This window comes from Pleurodeles waltl, chromosome 7 (genome assembly GCF_031143425.1).
Source record: "Pleurodeles waltl isolate 20211129_DDA chromosome 7, aPleWal1.hap1.20221129, whole genome shotgun sequence".
Classification (NCBI taxonomy): Eukaryota; Metazoa; Chordata; class Amphibia; order Caudata; family Salamandridae; genus Pleurodeles; species Pleurodeles waltl.
In genome coordinates, this window is record NC_090446.1 from 1,324,703,219 (window position 1) to 1,324,722,548 (window position 19,330).

The window sequence follows — 19,330 nt, forward strand, 5'->3', positions numbered from 1 at the left end:
TGGCACTTCCAGTGAGGGGTTAAGTGGGAAATACCTCCCTAATATTCATGGAATGTGCCCTTATATCCCCTGAACTTTCTCCATCATCTCTGATTGGGTGTTAGCTTCTGTAGCCACAGAAGGTTGTATGTTGGAATATTGTTCGCAAAACAATTGTCTGTCAGAAATATTGTGTCCTAAATATAATTTACAAAAATAACCTCCCATTGGGTGTAGATTTTTTATTAACACTAGTCAGGCGATATTTTTGTAAACAATATTTAGGACACAATATTTCTATTAGACAATATTTTGGTCAAGATATTCGGGTACCACACTGCAAAGACACACTTCTATTCCTGTGGTTTTGTAAATGATGTGATCTTTGACGCCTCAACAGGGCCGAATGGTAGGTGTTTTAGAGGATGGAGAGGTTGAGTTCTGGAGAGAAAAACTGCAGGACAAAACCCACATATTCAGAATAAAGTGTGTATTGTGAAAAGATTTAAGAAATGTAAAACCATTTGCATAATGGTTTGCAACCATTAAATATACCTTCAATGATATACAAAATAAGATACATAAAAATGTTTTTGGGTCAGCCACCTTATACTTGTGGCTTGATTGTGTGAGCCCCCTTTAGTCATTGCAGGTGATTTATGCTTGGAAGGTGTCAGCTTCCATCTGAGTGGTGAAGGTCTCTATGATACACAGTGGTCTGAACCCTGCTAGCAGTCATTGATAAGGACATTCATCTTGAACTGCAGCTGTAGTGGTGAGTGGAAATAGAGTGCAGTAATTTGGCAGTAGTTGGGAAGGTTTGCTTCTGCAGAGGAAGGACATGTTTAGTTTTGAGGGAGTCAGGGAAATGCATTCTATGAGTGAGGGAGGCATTGACAATGTCTAGAAATTACTGAAGTGTTTCTTTGTGGGATATGGTATGCTTAAGGGTGTTGAGAAGGGCAGTCATGTCCTCAATGTTGAGGTGGGAAGCGTTCTTATTTAGGTGCAATGCACGGCTGATTGCACTGCACTTGTCTGTGGAAAGGTCTATTGGAAGATTTGTCACGGGACTGAAACAATGCTTGAAGACTTTGAAGAAAATGCTGCCTCTGTTTCCAGATGTGTTGAAGGTGTCAGTGCAGTAGGTTGCTTTGGCTTTAGTGATGGTTTTTGGGCATGTAGAATTTGGGTTATCAGAATCTTGAGATTTTTCTGGAGCTCTGACCTTCACCGAGTCTTCTCCTGCCTTCAGGTGCCACATTTGGTGTCTATAGTCTCTGAGGTGAACCATAATGGTGAGTGTGTGGTCTTTGAGAGTGGACATTTACGAAAACATGGGCATTGAACGTGTGGTTAAGTATACTGAGCTGGAAGTAAACATCCTTGGATCTGACTGATGAAATGGCAGTTGTGATCCAGTCTTACTGCAGAGTTATAGAGGCGCAGCCTTGGCATAAGCAGAACTGATGTACAGAATTCTGCTCACAATATGTTTGCCAAAAATAAGCAAGTTGGGAGTTCTGAGGGAGTGAGAGGCAGTTTCGTCTGTACAGCAGTTTTAGAAGTGGATGACAGGTAATGGTGAGGATGGTGGCGAGGATTCGGTTGAGAATGTAGCCTTTGATATTGGTGGGGGTGAGATGTGTTACCTGAGTGCTATATTGAGACAAACATGATGAGAACAAAACGTTCAGTACTGATGACAGAACTAGTACCTTTATAGATTGTAGATGAGGTGGAATATAACTGCCTCTGCATATAATGGAAAGTGACAAGTAAGTGCTTGGAAAAGACTATTCCTGGAAAGTGCACAGGCTTGTAGACAAATTGCTGACTGCTAGGGGTTTACAAAATGTGCTTTTTCATAAATTTCTGAAATTTCAGAATAATTATGTGCAATCAAGTGTAAGTATGCCTAATACAAATCTGTCATTTCATGTTATATTTTAGGATGAAATGAGACCTCATGCTAGTTTTTAACACAAGAAGGAATTTTATGCTAAACAAAATTGTGCAAAAAACAAAGGCAACACAAACACAAGAAGTATGTGTTTTGCTGTTTTCATGCATTTGGAGTACATTTTTAACACAAAGGCGCATTTGCAGTAAATGTGTACCTTGAATGGTGCATAGCTACACATGGTGACTTAATTGCATAATTTTGGGAATTTGACATAACACGTGCAATGAGAAATTCCCAGAATTATGCACATTACGGCAGTGTAATTTAATTTTCCCTCCAGTGCTCGTGACTGCAAGGCCAGATGAATCTAGGAGTTCGAGGTATGCCTTTTGGTATTGAGTCAGGTTTCTGTAATAAAGAGATGACCTAGCTTGTTTGTTGACATGGTGTGTGCAATGTCTGCCGAGTGTCGCACGCCACTGTGTGTTGGTGAGCACGATATATTTATCATGTAGGCTGATGTTTGTGTGTTAATAAAATTCTAAAAACAATGTTCAAGGTAGATCGTTGACTGGCCAAGGTTACTAGATGTGCCTCGAAGACATTAGAGTCCACTGATGCTAATCGTTAAACACTTGAAAAAATATCTTTATGGCATTCAAAAGGCCTTCTCAGGAACTTTTCGCACACTTCATTACCGGAACATGTTCCTCAATTAACTTGCAATTAACACAGCCATGTCACTTGGCATCACTGCTATTTTTCCAGGTGCCTTGAAAAAGCGAGTTCTTCTGAGGAACGCATGTGGGCTGTATCTGACAAAGAGTTCAACGTTTTTAATGAACATGGCATGGCACATAATGTACCAAAAGAAGACCAACAGCCATACAGTTGGCCGGTAAGTAAGTAAAAAAGTGTATTTGCATAGTTAATTAAAACCATTGCCATAAAATTACCCTTAGTACAATAAAATTCATCAGATACAACAGCAAAAATACTATTTCCTAACATTTGTCCATTTGAAACTGTCATTAGTAAGCAATCTGCCAATCTACAGATAAGTTACAGATTTATCGAGAAAATGGCCCAAATCACTGCACGCACCAGTCTGATTGCCTATCTACATACAATATGCCAGAGAAAATACAGCAAGAAAACGCATTGAATAATGTGCAACACCATTCAACTTTGAACTAGCCTTCAGATTCCAGGTCAATGCAGCAGTCATGGGCAGCAACTTGCAGATTTACCCTCTCTGGGGAATCCTTAGATTTTTCCAAAGCTACCACCAGCTGCAGCTAACTAGAGCTCTGATGTTGGCCAATTTAGATTATTGCAACATCAGATACAGATTTCTTCCTTAGAAGCTCCTAAGGGGGTTGCAAGGACTCCAAGACCAGTCACCATGCTGTGCTTACACCTGAGGATGTGTGACCACATAAAGCCAGACTAGAAAGTACCATTGCATAAGCTGGACATGAGCGTGAAGTTCAAAGTTCTTTCAATTGTTCTTAAGATCTCTTGTGACAAAGAACCAAGAATGCTCTGTTTGATGACAGTCCACTAATTACTCATTCATCATTCAAACAGATCAAACATGAAGTAGGGAGGCTAAAGCCTCAGGGTCCAAAATTGTAGGTAATACTGGCCCTGGTTCAGACCTTACTATATTCACTTGACCACAACTGTTCTGCTATTCTTTTTTTGTGGTTATTTTCACATGTTGTTATTGATTTTGCACATTAAACTTGTTAACGAAAGAAAAGAAAAAGAGAGCAAGTTGACAGTGACACATATTAGTCTCCCCTAGTGCCAGTGAGATTCTACAGACTGAACTGAGGATTTTGTGAATGCATACCACACATGCACGAGACTTGCTAATCACAGCAATGTTCTCATGTGATGATGTACACTCAGTCTTACCAGCAGGGGAGTATCAGGTACAGATGGGCCCTACAACACTGGTCACTCAAACATAAGACTATATGGAGGTGTAGTGTCCATTAGTGTGTCTATCTTACGCAGAAAAGGGAAGGAAGGGGGACAGAGGCATCACCTAGATGCTATAAGTCAAGAGAAGAAGCAGGAGGGGGGAATGCACCAAGTGGCCCTCCATTATGGATCCCATGTTGACCCAAAATCCCCCATGGTTATGTGATATCACCTTTATCTGCACCTCCTCTCATGGAGGTAAGAGATCTGATTTGCCCTCCAATTTTTCAATAAATCTATACCGTTTGTCATGCATCCTGTCACTTCCCTGCCTCCCACACATCTCTGCTCTTGCAGTTATCTCAGCTTTCGAGCATTTCAATAGGTCGGAACACCATGTGGACAGTTCATGATTGGACACGAACTTCCAGGCTATGGTGATCCCACGCTTAGCCAAAACTAGTGTCAGACTCACAAATCTATGGGAGTGTTTGTGCTTTTTAGGGGCAGGTTGGAGGTCCAAGAAGTTCTGAATGGGGTCAAATGGGATGAGGCTATTATTATGTCCCCCAAATGGTAGAGCACTTGGGTTATCACTGGGCATTGCCACACCATGTGGAAGAAGTTTGCAGATAGTTCCCCACAGCGTGTGGTGTAGTAGATGCACCGGGGAGCATCCACCACACCCTTATGGTGCTAGGTATGTGTGATGCATTGCATTAAATTGTGTGTACCGCAGGCTGGCATTCATTGAAACCGCTTTAACTGACCTGTGGCAGTGTCTCCACTCAGCTGGTGTAAATTACAGTGCCAGTGTATACTCCCACCATGTTTTCAGTTGTTCTGCCAGGTATTTCAGGTGTTGCTGTAGAGCCCGATAAATTAATGGAACTGCTTTACTTTGGTGCCCTTGTGTCAGTAGTGTGGTTAAAGCCATGTCTAGGTGCCTGGTTATCGGCTCCCCATGTCTGCTTCGCCACAGTGGACAAGGTCCCATGCAACAAGAATTTCCCCTGGGACAACCCCTATGTGTTTCTCATGTTGTTGAAAGGCCATACTCTCCCGTCCTCAACTAAATCTTCTCACCTCTCCACCCCTGCGACATTCCACTTACCAGTTCAATGTTTGACTTTAAAAGGTCAAGTCTGGGGCAAGGCCAAGAAGGACAGGACCGGGGAGTACAGGTAAGTCTCTACGTCGGTAAAGATATAGTAGCCCCAACATGTCTTGGCAATCTTCAATAGCATGGTGTATGTTTGTACCCCTGCCATCACCAAAATTCTGCTATTCTTAATAAATAGAAAATATCAGGAAGGGGACAAACCATTGCTTCATCATAATGTACAGTCTCTCACACATCTATAGCACCTTGAAGTAACCATGAAGTGATAAGTAGTGCTCTAAAAAAAAAGCCTCCTAATGAATAAATATGTTACATTGTTCTATGCCTCTTGTTGCTATGTTGTGTCGCTGCTGTGTTAGGGGTTAATGCTGCTTTGTGCATTCGCTGGTGTGCCTTCCGGCTTTTCTCTCAGTGGCTACACGACAGACTACTGTTTCCATTTGGTACGTTCTGTGCCACGTGGTGTTCAGTTCTACTTCGCATTAAACTCCCAGATGGCCACTTAACTGCTAATGACTTTTGTTAACTATCTGCTTTGGCTGCAGTTGGACTGTCAGGCTTGAAAGGAAAAACACATTTAGCTGATGTGAAAGAAACATTAAGGGAACTCAATTTCACTTTGCATACAAAAACAAACAAGCATTTGCAATGCAACGGGTCTCGCGTTTGCTCATGTTAGAGCTGATAGCGTTGTAAACTCCTAACCCGACTTTTCACCTATTGGCAAAAGTGTATTTATGTACGTAACCGAAAAAGTGCAATTAACTGTGTAAAGCGCTCGACTTCTGCCAAGCGAAATCGCGCTAGTAAAATAGAGAAAAAAGTAGTCCACGAGCCGGACAGAAAACAGCAAGCCTCGCATGTTTTCTGTACTTGGTCGATGCGGTCGAGGAGGGCTAGCCACCGGAAAAGGCATGACATGTGCATGCCTTCAACTAATGAAAGCAAGTGGATTTTAATAGGCAAGCCCACGACCCAATAAAAAACACTGACGTGATGTCAACAGGGCTCCGAGCCCTTTTCTAATAACTAAAGAGTCTCGCTGCGATACGCATGGGCGAGCGCATGCAACGCAGGCTCGACCCTAAAAATGATGTTGAGTGTCTCTGAACGTACTGAGTTAGTCTGCTGACACATGGCACAAAAAGATAGTGGCGGTGGGTCTGTGATTGGGGTACCTGGGATCCCCTTACACAAACTATGAATATTATTTTTACACTAGGGGCATAAACCTATGTTCTACGCTCTTATTGCCCAGTATTGTGGGGCCTTAAATAGAAGGCCGCGTGCACGTGGCCAGCATGCTCCCTCGGGATGTATGTCGCGGGAAGGCATTGTGGGGAAGCACACTGCTCGAAAGCAGCACGCCTGTGCACAGCTCTCTTGCAGCAAGACCTCTGTCCTTTCACAATAAGAGTCAGAGGCCTCTTGGAAGACATGCAATACACGACTGCGGAAGACTGCTTCCTGAACCCACAGTTTTAGACCACCAAGACCACCATGTATTATAATGCAGGCATGAACGAAATATAATTTGATGCCGATGAGCCATGCCCATTCACAGCGCTCCTATAATGCACAAAATATGGTGAGTGCAAATTTTGCCTTCATGCTGGGCCATATGGCCCAGCCCTTTACAAAATAGCAAGTTTATACTCCAGTGAAAAGCTTCTCACAAAGGGAATTTGCCATCATGGAAGCCAGGAGACATTCTAGACTAGGCCACAGGGTCTTCCACAATTAGGAGGCACTTCACTACCCCCCGCATCAGAATTAGAATGCGTCACTTGATCCCTCATATCTTTTCCACCTTTGCCTTCCTCGATGTGTGCTGTAGTCTGTTGTTCTGTTTCATGGATATGCTGCGTCGTCGCGGTTAGAGAGTTACTGTCTGTACTCACTGCGGTCTGAAATGTGGAATGCAGCTGGGTCAGGAAGTGAGGACGATCAGTCAAGGCCAGGACCCTTTTCTCCACCATGGTGCACTCGACGTCGTCATCCTGTATGATGACGTCTTTCTTCAGGATCTTGACTGCGTAAAGTTCATCAGAGCCCCTGCGTTCCGCCAGCATCACCTGGGTAAGAAGGGAAAATACACGGAGAGGTTAGGTGAGCCATGAGAGGGAACCGCTAACCGTGCAAGTCTGGCTTGAGCCAGAGATCAGGCTCCGTCTCAGCCCGAGATACAACTGGACTTACGGGCCAAAAACGAGCCGAACCTAGCTGTAGGCTCCCTGCCTCACCTCCCGTTCTCTTATTATCTTACAAGACCGTGGGTGCAGCAAACGAGGGTCTCGCCAGTGCCGCGAGCTGTTAGCATTTACTTTAACAGACAGCATAAAGTTCGAGGCATTGGTTAGCACCTCCCCACAGCCGCATCCGCAAGTGTACCCAGTGGCAACGAACTTCTGTTTAGTTTATGGACGTAATGAAATGCGAAAAAAAGCCTACGGCGCCGTGCAGACCCTTCTCTGCTGGGCCCAGGAATGCGCCCTGAGAGCCCTCCTTGTAACACTGAAAAAGCCTTGTGCAACATGGTTGGAAGGAGAGCAGAGGGTGAAAGGACGGAACAGAAGTAAAACGAAAGTGTGAAAAGGGGAGAAGATGCACACACAAGGCAGTAATTGCAAATTAAAGACGCACGGAGTGGGGAGGGGACCCGGAAGACCGAGAGTTCTCAAATGAGGAGTCAGACGCATTGATGCAGCAGTTGCTGTGGCAACAGGGTGCAGGATTTTGAGGGGCACGATGTACCCAAATTAATGCCTCCTTTTTATACAGGCAGAGGCAGTGGGGCACATTTCTCTTGCTTGCACTTTGGCCCAATGCAACCCCTATTACTCCAAGTTATAATTCTATATGGCTTGCGCTCACTCTGGGAAATGTTGCCCTGGTTGAAGATTATTTTTTTCATCCGTTCAGTAAACCAAAAAAGCTGGACAATATGCCTCAGACTATTACTGCACAGAGCGGTGTAATAAGCCCGGGTGGAAGATGGTTCAGCTCACCTGATAAAAACCGACTTTGGCATTTGTGAATGGTTCTTTACAGACCGGGCCTATAATAGTTTTCAACTCCCTCTCGCTACCGGTGCGCGAGACACCAACACCCCGAGCCAGGTATGCAGGAGCAATATGAGCTCCTCAGGCACTCTTGGGCCAAAAAAGAGCCGAGCTTTTGTGCAGCTCCTATGCCTCCTCCTGTTCCTCTCGGGTGTTTTATGGTATTCTACAGGCTACCCTCACACCTTCCGTTTACCATCAGCACGGGTACCGTTCCTATACCAACCTAAAAGAATAGGTGACGCTTTGTGGTAAAAGAATGGAACTATTTGGAGAGAAAGACTACTGGAGTTTTCTCTTCAAGATTGTGACTTGCACCTGGAACAAAATTGGAGACTACCGTATGTCCGAAAGTTTGACGATGATTCGAGGTATTTGAATGGGTAACCGCAGCCCTTTATGAAGTGAAGGTTGAGAGAGCAGTGAACGGGCAACTGGAGATCTGGGCGCTATCCTCAAGAATTACTACCCATATTATCTGCTTTGCTCTGAAGAAGCGCTTCACGCCATATACTACGTGTTGGCTATATTGGTGTCAGTGGACTTTAAATGTACAGAAAATAACACAGGATCATGTGAATGAACGTCACAGAATGTTCTTGCCTGTCATGTTTGATCTGTTGTACACGATGGAAGATTTGTAGTTGGATCACTTCCTTCAGGATTTCCTGTATTGATAATGGTTCTATATTGAAATTGTGTGTCGGTTTTGATAAATTATTGAAGATTAAAATAGTTTGTCAATTAATAAAATGATAACAAATAATCTTTCTTGAATATCATTAATGGAGACTGGGATTGGTTTAAAATGAACGACTCCACACAAAACGTCACAGCCAAACCTAACACCATGGAAGATGAATATATGTTTTGGAAAAATTGGAGAGTCGCCTTATTGGTTTATATGTTTTATCGTGGCATCATCAGCCCCTGCAGGAGTCCTTGCCAGAATTACCTACTTTGCTCTGGAATGCTAAAGTCTGTAGCTAGGACACCTACACTATGGAAATGCTTTTCTATTATTTTTTATTAACATTGCATGGGTCCTTGGTGGGAGAGGGCGGAGAATAGAATAAAATGTGCAGGGTGAGCAAAAGGCAGCAAGGTGGTAATATTAGAGCATTATTAGTGGTACTAGGTAGACAAAGTGGAAGGTCACCTTGTGCTTAGGCTCTTGGAGTCAAACCAGTCCCGTGGCTCGGATATGGCTCAGCTAGCCCCACAAACTGTCCCGCTTGCCCATCTCTACCTCGCATCCTCTAGTCTTCGCAGTGGGTCGTGTACTGCAGTCCAGGCTCTGACGCACAGCATCCTTCTTTAGCATCTGCAGCCCACTCCAAGGGAGAATACCAGCTCTGCTCCACTCTCCCTTCTGTCCTACAGGCCAGGACTGAGCTACGTGCAGCTGACCAAAAGTATGGGAGAGGTAAAGCTGTGCTCTCACAGGAGATATCCAGCCTCACCCCTACGTGGCAGGATTTTCAACATTAGGGTGTAAACCTAGGTGCATTAACCCACGTTCAACCCCCTATGTTATGGAATGTGTTTTAAACAAGTATTACAATTTCAGGAGCCTCCATTATGAAGAAATGAATCGCTTATCTGAGTGAAGGAGCATTTATTTGGAATGCTAAAATATCAAAAACACAAGTCTTGCCAAGAAGTTGTGCAGATAAAGATACAACATTTTTGCTCTCTTCTTTTCCCCATTATACAATCATACATCTTAGAAGTGACAGAATGAACCATAAATATGTGTTTCTATAGCAGTATTCGTATTACATCCTATACAACAGCACCCACAGATGGCTGATTTGCATTTTACATAATTAACAGTAATTTCATGTAACCTTCCTGAAATGTTATGTAATTTCATGAATAAAATGTACGCGAATTTCACAAACATCTAGTGTGACATGGAGGAAATGCTGCAGAGATAGAAGAAGATGGTGATCAAAATGCAGTAAAATGTTAACTACAGCTGTGGTTTTAAGTGGGAACAACCCACAGGTTTGCCCTATGCCAAAATAGCACTCCACGAAGGAATACTCCACCCACAGTGACTTTACACCCTGGTCCCCAGCCAGCTCACCTAAATCGCCCACAGGTGAGCTCCTACCAGGTGCCACATTTGAAGGCACTGGCTCATTTATAATGGCCTTTTTCTCAGATGCTTATTGTGACATAAAGCTCCCTAAGGTCCAACTCCATTTTAAGTAGATCCCGACTCCATCTTGGATAATGGAATTCACCATCTTCTAAATCTTACACACATTTGTGTAGAATAATTGTCATGTCTGCCATTTGATGCAGATGTTGTGTGACCGTATCTTTCTAAGAACTATCAGAGTCAAGTCATTTGACTAATGACATAGATGCAACACCTGATGCAACATTCATCTAGGTTAAATGTTTACTCTTCACCATGTCAAGGTTAAGTAAAAACAAATACCACAATAAAGTTGAAATAGCGTAGTCTGAATTGAGGCCCTTTTACAATATATGTTCAAAAGTAAATACATGGGACACACACCTTGATGCACATGATCTATGTCAGGCATTCTTAAACTTACGTCAGAAATGCCAATTTCTGATAAGATTTAGCATATAAGGACCGCCCCTTGACCACTTGTCAGGAGGGGGTCCTTCCTCAGATTATCGCACGGGATTCTGAAGAGACAGACCCACCTACTGCCACCCCACTTCCCTTCCTACTTCCCAGATACTATACTTGCCTGAAGCTGATAAAGCAGAGTCCGGCTGAACCCCAGAGGAAGACGGCAGCATGTGTTTGCCCTTTGGAAGGAACACTGTATTCATAACTTTGCTAATAAAAAGAGCCTTTGAGGTCACGTTGGTATGCAGTGCATCTTTGCTTGCTAAGAAACTCTAGACTGCAAGTTGCTTTGCCTTTCGTGCTCTTATAATGTAGCACACAGAAGTAGATACAAGGGTGTTAGGTTCTAGATGACATTTTAACCATGTTAGAAATGTTCATTCTTTTCTCATTATAAATCTCAACAGCCTTCCCTGCAGATTCTTGCACCCACTCTTCATCTCCTTAAATGTCCTAGGGTGTGAGTCAGTGCATTTTGCATGGTCCATCTTAACCTTGTGAAGAGTGTTGAGAAATGCGAGGTGGAGAAAGAAGGAAGAGACTTACAGAGAGGATAAACACAGGTGACTTAGAAACAATAACTAAAGGTAATTTTCTTTGGAGTCAGACAGCCAGCTTGGAAGGAGACTGCTGCATGATCTGAATACCCACAGCACCATGCACCCCTCTGGGCCCAGCCATGCAGGCCAAAGCTCAGCCTTGCCTTCCCACAGAGGATCTAAAAATGCAATCACGTTTCACACCCCGAGCTGGTGGGGGGTATAGTGTGAAGGCCAGGTAGGAAGAGACCAAGAGCGGAAGAAAAGTAATGAAAGAAGAAAGGAAGCTGAGGAAGGAAGATGACAGAAGGGGAAGAGAACCTGTAGGAGAGAAGTAGAAATGGAATAGGAAATGGAGAGGCCGAGAGAGGAAGAGGGAAAATACAAGGGCAAGAGGGAAAGCCAAGGAAAACGAGAATGGGTTGCGGGAAGAGAAAGAATAAGAGAAAGGGATAGAAACAAGGAAGGGGAATGAGCACAAGAAGGAAGAAAGGAAATAAATAGTGTACTTGTCTATTGGGAATAGACACAAAGGGGAAAATAACAACTCGAAATTTGCCAGCATGAAGGCACAGAACATAGAACCAAGAACATGTAGGAAGAAAAGCAGCCACACCCAGCGCCATCGAAAGGTGGAACATAAGATGGAAAACAGAAGAAAGAGAAATATTTTCCTACCTACACTTCCTGGTCCTTTATACAGCCCTCATCTCAGAGTTAATACCAGGACACAGGAACAGGCATTTTAAACATCCACTTGCCAAAACCATCAATTTCCATTTCAGAAAGCAGAGAAGTGCCGCCGTAATGCTAGGAAGGAACAGCTAGATGAGGGGGGCGCGTGAGAAGTTGCAGGCTGAAATTACAAATCGTGTCTCTGCTGAAAAGCAATTAGGCAAGCTAGAGATGGCTGCTGGACTCTCAGCGTCAGGTACAACGCACAGCCGCAGCCTGCTGAGCTAAAGACCGGGCCTGGGAGAGAAAAACTGACAACGCTGGGGTGAGAGGAATTAACAGAGAAGGAGCTCACAGCGGCACTTCATTAACCCATGCAGGGATGCACTAAGGGCTGATAAAGGTCTCACCCCAGACAGCTCCTCATGAGGACGCAGCCTCTCCACAGGCAGTGGGCATGAAGGGCAGTATTCACGGGGGGACGGGGGGGTGCAATCACATGGGTCACTGTCCTGCAGTGCATCGGTGGCAGCCGGATGACATGCTACTTTGTAGTTTAACAGGTAAATATGAATTACCATGGGTTGCCACTCTGCAGTGCCATGTGTGAATGGCACTGCTATGATGTGGCACCTGCTGTGGATATTGCTTCAGTGATTGTATGGTCTGCCATTGTGAAATATTCTCATGATAATGCTCTGGGCGTGGCACACGGTGGGGCCATGAGCGAATGGTGCTGCTATGGTTGGCCACCCTGCTGTGGATATTGCTTCAGTGATTGTATGGTCTGCTGTAGTGAAATAGTCTCATGCTAATCTTCTGGGTGTGGCATACTGTGGTGCCATGTGTAAATGGCAATGCTATGATGTGGCACCCTGCTGTGGATATTGCTTCAGGGATTGTAAAGTCTACCATAGTCAAATAGTCTCCTGATCATCTTCTGGGTGTGGCATACTGTGGTGGGATATGTGAATGGCTCTGCTATGATTTGGCACCCTGCAGTGGATATTGCTACATTGTATATTTTGCCATAGGGAAATATTTCCATGGCAGTGCACTATTCCTCTGGTAATGCTAATCTTTGGAACAGTTTTGTGCAGTAGTCTCACAGGATGGATGGCTGGATGTGTTGGTATTTGCAGAGGCACAGATCCAGCTGGAAAGCAATGGAACATTGATCATGGTGGGAGGGGACGAGGGTTGGACCTGCAGGTTGCATTCAAGGGTATTAACGATATCGCAGAATATTTGTAAGCATAATGTATTGATTCAACAGATTATGTTGGGGTGGTTATATTTACATCTCTGATTTTTACAGTCCTAATTTTGTTATTCCAAATAATCCTAATCATTGCAGCTCATGCCTTTTGTCGTAGACTACAGTCTTTTCAATAAATGTATTGAAAACTATCCAGCATCTTGTTTCTTGCCTATGTGTGTGTAAAGGGTAAGGCTGGTTCACGCGATTTGCCTGAGGTTTTTTCAGAGTTCCATGCACTAGGCTGCCACAAATCACCTTTACCGTTTGGGTTTGTGTGAGGTGCTGCTAGAGGGCTGGGAGGGTTGGGCCGACAGCTGCCAACTGGTGTGGGAGTGACAGTCACCTACAAGCAGAGGTCCTGCCATCCCAAATCCAGCAGTCTCGTTAGAGGAGAGACCTTACGAAAGGTAAGCAGCAGCCCCTCTGAGCACTTTCCCAACTATTCCTTCAACATAAATCACTGCTGTTCAAGGTACTAAATATTTGGATTGAAGCAGTGTTGGTGGTTCATTTGCTACATATTTTTCCTGTAAAAATGTTGTGCTCATGGCAAGTTATGTGATAAGAAAATGTTACATATGCTGCATGTCATGAGAGTAAAGATAAAATATCTGCACATTCTGCAGCATTATATCATTATTCTTCTAAATTAACACGCATTGAAACAACAACGACAATGTCGCCTACTGTTGAAAACAAACCTCTATATGTCCAGTTTAAACTACTTTCAAGCACTTTAATATTTTCTTCCTTAGGCAACTGAAAGCTCTTCCCCAGTCCATCATTTGGAGGTGAATGTTTATACTATCTTCAAATAATTGTCACATTTAAATGCTTGAATAGAGCAGTGAAATGAAATGAAAAATGAAACGAAACAGCAGTGGAATGTGCTCTGTTAACTTTGGTTAAGAGGTTAACAGGAACTATTTATTTTTCAAGATTTTCAGTGCTTAATCAGCCTGCTCCTCTCATTGTAGGAAAGACATGGTAGGGTGTATTGGCGCATGTGTAACAGATCAGTGTATAATATTAAGATACGATATATGCACATAACACCTAAAAGAGTCGCTTTGATTGTTCCATATTATTATTCAGAAATAAATCTCGATTCACAACTTGCATTGTCCCAGCAGCATTGATTATCAGAGCACTCATTGGAGGGTTTTCACTATTCCATGGGGTGAAACTGCCCTCCATTTCTATAGTCACAGTTCTCTGGCTTGACAGTGACCTCCAAATTGGCTGAGTGAGGAAAATGAAAAGGGTGAGGACAGAGAGGTAAGGAGCTGAACGTAGTGAGATGAAAGGGAGATAGAAAAAGGTAGGGAGACACACAAATTAAAGAAAGCAAGGTTAGATAGCCAAAGGCAAAAACACAGAGAGGTAGGAGCAGTAGGAGGTAAGTAGAGGAATAAAGGTACTGCTGTAAATACAGCTTTAGAGAAAGAGAGAGAGAGGGAGGGAAAGGTGGGTGAGATGTGGTGTATAAAGAAAAGAGGTGAAGTAGAGAGATAAAGGTGGGGTTTAGAAAGAGATGAATATAAGGCAAAAAAAGAGGGGATTGAAGGGGAAATGTAGAAACAAAGGTGAACTACGGATATGTATGAAAAGAGGGGTCGAGTAAGGAGTGAGGGAGGGAGGATGAGTTGAAATAGAGAAGGAGGTGCCGAGAGAGAAAGAGGAGACAATGAGAAAGAAAAAGAGGGAGAGTAAGATGCAGCAAGAAAGGAGTATCGTAGTGAGACAGGTGGAGTAGAAGGAACGAGTAGAGTGAGAGAAATGAGAATGAGTGAATGGTGAGATAAACTGAGACGTTAGAGAGAGGGAGAGAGAGGTGGGGTAGCAAGAAGTGACGTAGTGTTGGGATGTGAAGGACAGAAATGATGGGGAGAAAGTGATGTGGACGAGAGAAGGCCAAGGGAGATGTAGAGAGGTGGAGGAGTGAGAGACATATGGAAACAGAAGAGGTAGAGAGAGTTGAAAAAGAGAGGGCAAAGGTACATAGGTGTGGTCTATAAAGGTAGGAAGATAAAGATGTAGAGACAGGAAGACTGTCTGACAGCTGGAGGATTAAGGTTGGACAGGCCAGGTAGACACACTAAGGCCCATATTTATGCTTTTTTAGCGCCGCATTGGAAAAAAATTTTGACGCAAAAGCGGCGCAAACTTACAAAATACAATGGTATTTTGTAAGTTTGCGCCACTTTTGCGTAAAAAAAAATACACAAAAAATGACACAAATGCGGCGCTAAAAAGTATAAATATGGGCCTAAGCATCTTTGAAGTGCGCTTGCCCAGCTGTCAAATTGTCCTGGACAATAACCAGCACTGAAATCATTTGGGTCTTGGGTGCAGTGTTCCACGTATGTGAAGAAATTGTAATACTGTTTGATAATTTTCATCTAGAAACTATTGTTTTTGTTGAAATGTGCAAAGTATGCACCAGAAAACATGTTATGTCCTTATTGTGGTGAGGCGACAGTTACACAGGAAAAACAGCTGATGCAGAAGTGAGTTTTCCAGTGGTCCTGTCTACAGAGTGGTGTTTCTATGGTAATTCAATGACTTGGCAAGCCAGAGTGCAGTGTTACATGGCAATTCTAAGTCTAGGCAATCTCAAGAGTGGTGTTCCAGAGTAATTCTGTGTGTTGGCACACCTTGATGAGGATGCTGTATTCTTATAATAAGGTTGTTTTCTCGAACATTATAAGTCAGAAAGTGCCACGCTTAATGTTCCATTTCTACTATCAATGTCAAGGAGCGCAGTGTGTGTTCAGCATTTCTGGGATTTGCCACAGACGAGTGCAGCAATCCCGGGTTAAATCTATGAGATGGCGCATTACAGCGCATTCTTCCTGTGGTAAACCCATGACTTGGCAGTAGGCAGGCTCTAGAGCCCTGTTACACTGGTCACTTCTAGTGTACCATGTTATACGTATATTACAATGATGCTGATGATGTGTCTGACCACACAGTGTTACTATGATACCGTTATTAAGTTGACACCACGCAATGACCTATGCCAAAGGTGGTGATGTAGATCTGGCACAGAATAGTGTCTCATTCCCTGCCTAATGTTATGACCTGCAACACTGCAGTGGCTGGTGGCAACGTTCTGAATGTTGTGCGCTGTTGCATGCATGCACTTCCTGTAATGCTATAGATGTGGCACACGGTGTTTCCTGCCAATCCCAGCATTCCTTACTTTTCCAAAGCTGCCTTTTCCGAGCACCATGAGGAAGTTGAAGTCTGAGATGTGGAAGCGGCTGGTGCCAAAGAAGCTCACTCGTTTTGAATCGGTGGGGCTGGGGCTCGGACTCGGGCTGTGGCTGTGAATAGGACCCCTCCTCACTTTCTGTAAGAAACAAAAACAAATACATCAGATATCAGTGAATGCTCAGAAGATCCTCAAAGCATAGTATTCACAACTAACTGTGCAATACTGCTTTGTGCAGGGTTAGGGAAAATAGATTGGCACAAAGTACATTTTTGAATAGATTGACACATATTTTACTAACACCCAGACAATCTGCACACAGTGAACGTATAGGGAGGCTTTTTCCGCAATCTTTGTCGGCTTCAGGGAGTGTGGAATGCGCAAAGCTTTTATTTATTTATTTATTTATTTATTTATGTATGTATGTATGTATGTATTCATGGCTTTATTTATTTATTTCAAACAGGTGCAGTTTTGACGTCCCTTTTCCACATCAAGACACCATTTCCAGAGGGGGCTGTGGGTGCACTACCATCACATAGGAGCAGTCTTGCCTAAGAGTTCCAATCTGTAATGCCTCTTCTGCCCCACTGTAGGAGGCTAGCCTGGAGTGTAGTGGGTACCTATACCAGGTCCAGTTATCCCTTATTAGTGTAGTGTAGGAAGTGTCTAGAAGCCAGTCTCTCTAAATGTAGCTGTGGATGAGCAGCCAAGGCTTTTGTAGGAGACCTGCAAAGCTCATGCAATACCACTGTAGTCACACAGTACTCACACACATGAAAGAAAACACTCAGTGTTAAAAAACTAAGGCCCATATTTATACTTTTTTAGCGCCGCATTTGCGGCGCTTTTTGACGCAAAAACGGCGCAAGCTTACAGGTTTGCGCTGTTTTTGCGTCAAAAAGCGGCGCAAACGCGGCGCTAAAAAAAGTATAAATAAGGGCCTAAAGGTACTTTATTTTGGTGACACAAATAGCAAAAATACCATAGAGGCTATACTCCCTTAGGAGGTAACTAATACACAAATTATGTACACTTGTATGCAGAAATAAGCATAATAACAGTTAAAAAACAGTGCTATTAGTAAAAATCACAATAGTTAGAAATGGGCCTAGGGGAAGCACAAACCATTTACTGAGAAAGTGGAATGCTAAAGTCGGTCTCCGACCTAGGCAGGTATGTAGAGTGGAGCTGGGAGTACTTAGAAAGCCCAAAGTTAAGTACCAGAACCCACCCCAGTGGCCAGGAAAGCAGGAGTAAATCAAAGTAAGTTTCCTAGAACACACAGAAAGAAGAACAGAAGAATATTGCAAAACCCAGAAGAGACTGCAAGACACCAACAGTGGATTCTTGGAGCAGAGGACCTGTGGAAAGAGGGGACCAAGTCCAAGAAGCACAGGAGAGTCCATGAAGAGCAGGAGCCCCAACCCACCAGGAGGAAGGTGCAAGAAGTGAACCACGGATGAGGAAGAAGAGTCAGCACTGCAGCCAAGAAGATAGAGTCGGGTTCCTGGAAGATGCAGGTGATGGCCCATGCTGGAGGGAGGACTGAAGTCAGGTTTGTGTCGTCAGAATCCGCAACAAGCCTTGGCCCATGCAAAGCTCGCGGTTAGCGGAAAATGGAGCTGCCGGGGCCCAGGAAGGACCTGGTCAACTCTACCCAGGAGGGGGAGTCAAAGGGGGCCCTCAGCAGTACAGGAAGCCCAAAGAAGACCAGGCAGCGCACACAGGAGTCCCACAGGATGGGGACAAATGAGTTGCAAAAGAGGCCCATGCAGCACTATGACAAAGGCTCCCACGCTGCCGTGGAACCACTCAGGAAGCTGTGCATCGCAGGATGGAGTGCTGGGGACCAGAGCTTCAAGTTGCATGAAGAACTTGGAGGAAGGATGGCAACAAGCCTTGGCAGCTGCAAATGATACAGTGCATGGGGGTACTGTCTTGCATGGGAAGGTAAGGTCCTACCTCTACCAAAGTTGGACAGCTGGAAGAGAGGACCATCGTGCCCACTTCAGTCTACCACCCGTGATGCAGGATCCACACAGCTCAGCAGGAGAGGGGATCCATGTAGCGAGTCATCGTTGCAGTTGGTGCCTGCACAAGCAGGGGGGTGACTCTACCTCCAAGGGAGATTCCTTCTTCCTTCGGATGCAGGCTGAAGACGGGCTGTCTCCAGCGGATGTACGACCGGGTAACTGTTGCAGTTGCTGGCAGGAGCCAGAGATACAATGTTGCAGGACGCTTGGTGCTTCTTTGTTGCAACTTGTAGGGTCCTGAAGAGTCCAGATGTAGTTGCTTCAGTGAGAAGTTGAAGTGAAGAGTGCAGAGGATTCCTGCTGGAGTCTTGCAATCCGAATCTGTGGAACCACCCAAAGAAGAGACCCTAAATGGCCCTGAAAAGAGGGATCGGTCACCTAACCAGGTAAGCACCTATCAGGGAAGGGCTCGGATGTCACCTGCTGGCACTAGCCACTCAGATGCTCCCAGAGTTCCCTGCCAACCTTGAATCCAAGATGGCAAAACCTGGTGACCCTCTGGAGGAGCTCTGAGCACCACCCCTGGGGTGGTGATAGACAGGGGAGTGGTCACTCCCCATTCCTTTGTCCAGTTTCATGCCAGAGCAGGGACTGGGGGTCCCTGAACCGGTGTAGACTGGTCTGTGCAAGGTGGGCACCAAATGTGCCCTTCAAAGCATTGCCAGTGGCTTGGGGAGGCCACCCCTCCCCAGCATGTAACACCTATTTCCAAAGGGAGAGGGTGTAACACCCATCTCCCAAAGGAAATCCTTTGTTCTGCCTTCCTGGGATTGAGCTTCTCAAGCAACAGGAGGGCAGAAACCTGTCTGGAAGGTGGCAGTAACTTGGCCTGCCTGGAAACCCTCAGAAGGATGAAATGACGATACTGGGGTTCTTCTAAGCTCCCAGAGTGCATTGAATCATACAACCAATGCTTGCAACAGCCTTGGGGTATGATTCCAACATGTTTGATAACAAACATGCCTATGTTCGGAATTACCATT

At 44.4% G+C, this 19,330-nt stretch overlaps 1 protein-coding gene across 1 annotated transcript in view; it reads right to left on the bottom strand.

Moving 5' to 3' along the window:
* Nucleotides 1-19,330, bottom strand: part of PRKCG (protein kinase C gamma) — a 758,936-nt gene that overhangs the window by 50,225 nt on the left and 689,381 nt on the right. Inside the window, exons 10-11 of the mRNA XM_069200667.1 lie at nt 16,300-16,449; nt 6,842-7,015 (exon numbers count right to left, since the gene is read on the bottom strand). Coding sequence (XP_069056768.1) covers nt 6,842-7,015; nt 16,300-16,449 — 324 coding nt within the window. The remainder of the gene's footprint in view (nt 1-6,841; nt 7,016-16,299; nt 16,450-19,330) is intronic.